The 6,784-nt window shown below is 41.7% G+C and overlaps 1 protein-coding gene across 1 annotated transcript; it reads right to left on the bottom strand.

Annotated features, from left to right (window-relative positions):
- Positions 1-3,233: 3,233 nt before the first annotated feature.
- LOC121963449 (FH2 domain-containing protein 1-like) lies at positions 3,234-6,429 on the bottom strand. The gene has a single exon (XM_042513734.1). It carries the CDS (start codon positions 6,427-6,429, stop codon positions 4,294-4,296), a length of 2,136 nt encoding a protein of 711 aa, XP_042369668.1. The 3' UTR covers positions 3,234-4,293.
- Positions 6,430-6,784: the final 355 nt, after the last annotated feature.

Raw genomic sequence — 6,784 nt, 5'->3', positions numbered from 1 at the left:
GTTTTTGTTTCCGTGTTTGTCTTTGTGTAAAAATATATAAAACGTGTGATAATTATTGTGTATGAAAAATTTGGAAGATTTTGTTTCTGTGTTTGTCTTTGTGTAAACATGTAAAATTAAGGTTTGATAAATACTGTATAGTAATATTTTTTTTAAAAATTGTATTATTTATTTCCATTGTTGAAGCGTAAATACATGTAAAACTGATGTATGATCATTATTTGGAAATGTTCAGATTTTTTGTGTGTTTGTGTAATCATGTGTAAAACAGTTGTGATTTTTGTGTATGAAAAACTTTAATGTTGTTTTTGGTCCGTTTATGGTTTGTTTTGTTTTCATATAAACATATTTAAAAACCAAGGTATGATAAGTATCGTGAATAAAATGTTTGCAACATTGTTTTTGTTGTGTGTGTTGGCATAAATACAATGATTATTAGTGTATGAAACATCTGGAACTTCATTTTTGTTTTGTTGTTTCTCTGTAAACATTGATAAAAGTATGTATTAGTATTGGTGTATAAATGCAAATTGCCACAAATTGTAAAAACTGACGCTCAGGAGCTCCAGAGGAGGAGAGCAGCTGCATAACAGAGACGATAATGAATCTTATGGACATATTATTATTTTTAAAGCTCTGTTGACGTGTATATTTGTGTCACACTGGAGGCAAACACACAGATGGGAAACATGACAGGAAGAAGAGACGAGAAAAAAGTGATTACAATAATGAAGGAGACACTTGGGAAATATAGAAAAACAAGAGAAGATGACGTAAAGCAGCAGGAGTGGATATGACTGTACTTTACACTGAAGGGCATATCCAACATTTCATTATAGCCAAGTTTTGTCTGAACTATTTTTAATTAGGAAATAAAATAAATTTGGGAAGGGGAACATTCGGCTCTGTATGCGTCACGTGTGCATCAGTGGTTAAATCTTTCGGGGCCCCAAATCCACTGTTTGAGAGTAAAATAAGGGAAAATATCTCATTTTATTTCATTTCTTTCCGCTGTAGCTGCATGGAAGTTACCAGGTATAATATTTTGGCTCCCTGAGAGGCAAAATTTCAATTAAGCCTTTAACCCTTTGAAACTTGAAAAAAGCAATAAAGATGAAATGAACCCAAAATTAGCAAGAAGTTAATAAAAATTACAAGGAAATGACGTGAAAGTGAGAAGAAAAGAAAAGAAAATTAAAACAAAAAACAGCTCTGTAAATATTTAATTCTGATAATTAGCTATAAATATAGGTTTTCAAGTTTTATAAATCTATTAATTTTGAAATTTGTAGAACATTTCTTCCCATATTATAAAAATATGAGAGTTTTAATTGTTGTTAAAATGCTCTTAATTATATATTTAAAATTATGATCCAGAGAGATATGATTATCCGTATCACTGTATTATTCAGGTCGTGTTTTCTTTCTTTTTAAAAATTAAAAAAAATTATTTTATTTTTTTTGTGCAAATTTTCCAGTAAGTCTCTTGCAACTTTTTACTTCATTAATTTCTTGCTAATTTTTGTGCCATTTCTTTTTGAGCCGCTTTCAAAGGGTAAAAAATAACATGCACTGACCTCACTGGGACTCAAACTGACTAGAAACAGAACAACAAAATGACCTCAAAGACACACAAAGACACAATAAAGACACAGCTGGCACAGAGACACAACACTTGCTTGCCTCTCTGGAGGAAAATGAATCAGATTTGTCAGCATTAGATTGTGATTTTCATTTCCTCTTTATACTCTGAAGTTGTCAGACAGTTGGCGATATATCTGAAGGTCACAGGTCTGAGAGGAAATCCTCCATTTCAACAGAAAGTAGAACGGCCGAAATGTTTCTTTCAGTTTTATGTCATTGTTTGTCAGTGAAGTCACATCCTAACTGTTTTTTTCATTCTCTATTTTTAAAATCCTTCTCTTTTCTTCTGTGTTTCAGCCACAAAGACGGAAAAATCTCACTGTCCTGCAAAGAATTAATAGACCATATATAATCATTTAAAAAGAATGATAAAATGACTCACTGATACTCAACATGTGGCCCAAGGGCCAAATAAGGGCCCCTGACTGGGTGCCAGATGGCAATCAACCAATAACCAATAAAAATATAGTGATTCTTAAAGCCTCCTTAAATCCAAGAAATATCCTATGATCCGAAAAAGGTCCTAAAATCCTAGAAATGTCCCAAAGTCAGATAAATGTTTTAAAACCCTAGAAACAACTTATAATAAGAGAAATATTGTAAAATCTGAGAAACATCCTAAAATCCTAGAAATATCATGAAATCCTAAAAATAACCTAGAAAAAAATTTAAGAAATATCCTAAAATCCCCCAAAAATCATTATAGATGGAGATATATAACTTTATGCATGTTTTTCTGATTTTGTTGCTTTAAAAACCTGCATTTTAAAGTTTTTCTTGTAATGGATCTACACAAAATAGTTGAATTTGGTCAGGTAAAACAAAACAAAAAATTCTTAAACAAAAATACTGATAAGCGATGCCCCTGCGACTTCGACTTGATGCAACAAATTAGGCTTATTACCAAAACAAATCTAAATAAAAAAGGAAAAAGAGCAGGGGGTGAACACTTCTGCATGGCGCTGAGATACTGTCGCTGTCTTTAAATTGCGACATGAAAACTGATTTATAGGAAAAATGATTTCTTGCTTGCTTCTGCAGAGCTTTCCTGACTGTGGAAACAGGAACTGACTGAGTTTGTTAACTTCTTCAGAAACCCGTCAAAGTTAATTTAAGACTCAGGGATCTCCCTGGATGATAATCATCAAAGGGAGTTTAGTACGGAAGCCAAAACCTGCTGTGCTTGCCAACTTTGTAATTTTTTTCTCAAAATTTTATTTCTATTTAATAATTTATATTAATTCTCAGAAACAAATGGCTGATTCCAAAACATAATTAACAATTATCAAAAGAAAAAAACTTTTGTTTTCAAGTAATCTACTTTGTTTTAATTAACAGTATTTTGTTTAATGTGTATTTTCATTTTAGTTTCAGTTTCTGATAATAGTTGGGCTGATGAGTCTTAAAGGTGTTAAAGGGGGAAAAAAAGATTGAATGATTTTCGGTGAAGACAAACAGTGCAGCGTGTTGAAGGAATAACACTTTATTAATTAGTAGATTATATTATTATATATCAAATATTAACTTCTTACATACATAAATAAAGATACATAAACATACAAATATCTTCATATGAACAAAGTTGGCACTGCAGATTTTTTTCCTGTCAGTCAGACACTGTTGGTTTGAATCAGAGACACTTTTTAAAAAAAAAAATCTCGTCGTCTAAACTAATCACTCAAAACTTCACGATTCTCTGTGATTTATCTAAATTTCTTTTAAATACAATGATTTTTTATTTTAAATCAGGCCACACGTACAGAGATTCCTCAGCTCGGTTAGTGACGTTAAAGGTGCAGAATCAAATTTAAGATTTGAAATAAAGTTAAATCAGAGACGAGAAAAAGATGAGATTCAGTCAAAATTAACCAGAAACACTGCAGAAATTACAGGTTTTCATCACGTTAACGTACTGAGTGTCTGTGCTTTAAACTGGAACTTGGGCTGTCAAAGGGTTAGTTTTTAAAATTTTGAATTGAAAAAGATAATTGGGATTTATGGCATTTTTTAAATCACGTTTTCAATTCTTTTATTTTGCATTACGAAACAGTTATGAAGTCCATATTGACGAGGTAAAGCAATTATTACCAGACTGTCTTGATTAGGAATCAAATGACAGCAAAACACTGCGTGGGACTGACATAATTTGGGAATATCTGTGAAGTGGAGACTCATGGGTACCCACAGACCCGTTTTCCTTCTGAAGGTCAGAGGTCAAGGGACCCCGTGAAATAAACACACCGTTTTTACATCGCCAAAATTTAGCCTAAATTTAAAGCGTTATTTAGTTACTGAGAGGCTAACACGACCTGGTTGGTACCACTGGATTCCTCAGGTCTTCTAGTTTCATATGATACCAGTATCACCAGTGCAGCTTTAAAACTGAGCCCAGTTCAGCCTCTTAAAGGCGGGAATGTCGGCCGGCAATTAACGCAATATAAAAAAACGAACGTGTTAGTTACGGACCTTAATCGCACTGAGATTACAGAGTGACTACTCCGTTATGTCTTCAAATAAACTTGATATTTTTGCTTTTCCATTTTTCCCGCATAAATCGGAGTCTATACTTCATATTGGAATGCGTCCTCTGACACGTCCACTAAAGACGGACAGAGCAGGAGACGCCGTTTGGACTCCTCGTTTCTCCTGTTATCTCCAGCTCGGCCTGCTGGACTTGCCCGAGTCTCTGGAGTGGGTCGACTTGTCGGAAAAGGTGCCGCTGTCGTTGCGTTTGTGGCCTTTAGGGGGAGCCTGTGGGTCGTGGAGCGGCGAGCGAGGAGGCGCCCTGATGCTCTGAGTCCTCCTCAGCGTGGAGGAGGAGGACGGGCTGTGGAGATCGGAGGATCTGGAGGTGGCGGAGACTCTTAGCGAGCCTGTTCGGGTGAAAGATGTGGCGACAGAGGAGGAGGTCTTCGGGGAGTCAGAGGCGGTGCGGGGTGAAGGAGCAGCAGGAGCGAGGGCGGTGCGTCTGAAAGAGGAGGACGCAGTGCTCCGGGCAAAACCCGGAAGCGGCAATGGGGTGGCGGCTTTGTGCGAAGGAGTCACAGGAGCGCTGACGCTGCCTCCTAAGGCGAGCGCCCGCAGCGTGGAGCGACACATCTTCTCCTCCGGCGGAGGTTTCGGTTTCGTTAATGGCTTCCGGATGGATGGCTTCCTCTGCAAGTCCTGGTTCGGAGTACCTGAAACCTCCTTCAGGTCCGGCTGCTTTTGAATGCTGGAGCGCCGGGAGGAAGGCGCAGTCGACGGCCGCTCTCCTCGCCGGACGGAGGCGGTGTTGAGGTTGGAGGCGTTTGTTGCTGCAGTGCTGGAAGAGCCCCGCTGGAGGCCGGGAGGCTTCTCGGAGCGTTTGCCCAGAGACGGAGCCCCTCGGCTGGGCCTGGAGATCGGCACGACCCGCCTCATGCCCTGGTTCTCGGAGCTGGTGAGAGTGCGGATCGGCTTGCTTTTATCGCCGCCAGGTTTTGTCGCGGCGGGTCGAGATTTAGAGGTAGGGACGTTCTTGGCGGACAATTTGGAGGAACTTTCCGGCTTCCTATTGGTGGAAGAAGTTGTGTTTTCATTGGTTGTTTGACAGGAAGTGACCTCGTTTCTGCTCCTGTCGTTTGATAATTCTTGGACGACCTCCACGTCTCTCTTCTCATTGGTGGAACCTTCTGCTTCATCTAAATGATCGCCCGCTTCCTCAGACGCACCTGGCGGCGATGCAGGCTCTGCTGGGCGCCACCTTGAGGACGAAACCGGTGACGGGTCATTACAGCGGGAGACAGGCACCGGTTGGCTGCTGATGGGTACAGGCACTGGCTTCTCATTGGCCGGCTGAGGTTCTGAAGGCGTGCGATTGGCTGGGGCAGAAACTGCCACCTGATTGTCACTCCCACTCTGATTCTGCTGAGTTTGTGCATTGTCAGCGAGGTCCTCAGCGACCTCGCACACACCCGTGACGCACCAAACAACGACCGTGTCCTCCCGTCCGTCCTCCTCCTCTCGCCGTGACTCCGATCTCTCCTCATCTTCCAGATCTGTGATCACCACATCGTCCCGTTCATGGAGGCGACTCGTGTATTTGTGACCGACCTCGTCGAACACCTTCAGCTCAGGCACCAGCGTGCATTTCTCTAAAACCACTGACATGTTTCCTGTGGCGCTGCGTTCGGGCTCCTCGTCAACGCCGGCGCTGCGTCCACTAAACTCCAGATCAGCTTTGTTTGTTCTAGCGAGTTCTTTCCTGGAACCAGACTGAAGGTCCGAAAGCGTTCTGTCTTTGCTGTTGTTGGGTTGCTGGTTGGAATCGGAGGTAGTTTTGACTTTACTTGTGGCGTTCACTCGAGTGTGCGTAGCATCATCGCTGAGGTAAGTGGCGGTTGTATGATTCTGTGCGCTCAAAGAAGGCGTGGAGGCGGCGTGAGGCTGCTGGTTTTGGGGGAAGCTGCGTGTCGGGACCCTCAGTGTCTGAGGGGACAGTCCTGGACTTTTAAGTTCAGGTGATAGAAAAGCTGTCCTTGCCTCTTTGTGCTCAGGGGTCACCATCCCCAGGAGCGTGCTCAGTTCACGGTCAGCGGCGATGGACGGCGAGCTGGACGGAGAGTGGCGGGAGCGTCGTAAGCTCCCGGAGCGCCCCAGAGGACTGTTGGAGTTGTTCAGGGGCGAGCGGGGGCGGCACTTTGGGGTCAGGAGCTCCATCAGGAGCCCGGCGCCGTCGTGTCGTGACACGGCGGATGACATGTCCGTCTCGCTGCTGCAGCGCAGCCCGAAAGCTCCAGCGACCTGCGACAGAGTCACAGTCATTATCAGCCACGCAGCTTATTTTTTATTTAATATTTTGCATTTTGTTAAACCCTTTAAAGTAGTGGTTCCCAACTGGTCCAGACACTGAATCCAGATTTCTCCAGTCCAGTTAAAGGTCCGCACATCAGAGAAATGCCCGAATATTCAAACTCATTTCACAAACTGTAAATAACACGAGGACTTAAAGCAGAATGAAGCAAAACTTATTGCAAGAATAAAGTGTGATGAGTAAAAACCAACAGTGTTTCTAGAATTTGAAGATATTTGGGGGTAAGCCTGGACCTCTGCAGGAAAAAAAGAAATCACCAGAAAGAAAACGTGCCGTCCAAATATGCGGGCCCAAGGGTTGATGGGG

Source organism: Plectropomus leopardus, unplaced genomic scaffold (assembly GCF_008729295.1).
Source record: "Plectropomus leopardus isolate mb unplaced genomic scaffold, YSFRI_Pleo_2.0 unplaced_scaffold11306, whole genome shotgun sequence".
In the NCBI taxonomy this organism is placed as follows: domain Eukaryota; kingdom Metazoa; phylum Chordata; class Actinopteri; order Perciformes; family Serranidae; genus Plectropomus; species Plectropomus leopardus.
This window is presented reverse-complemented; position numbering and strand designations above follow the sequence as displayed.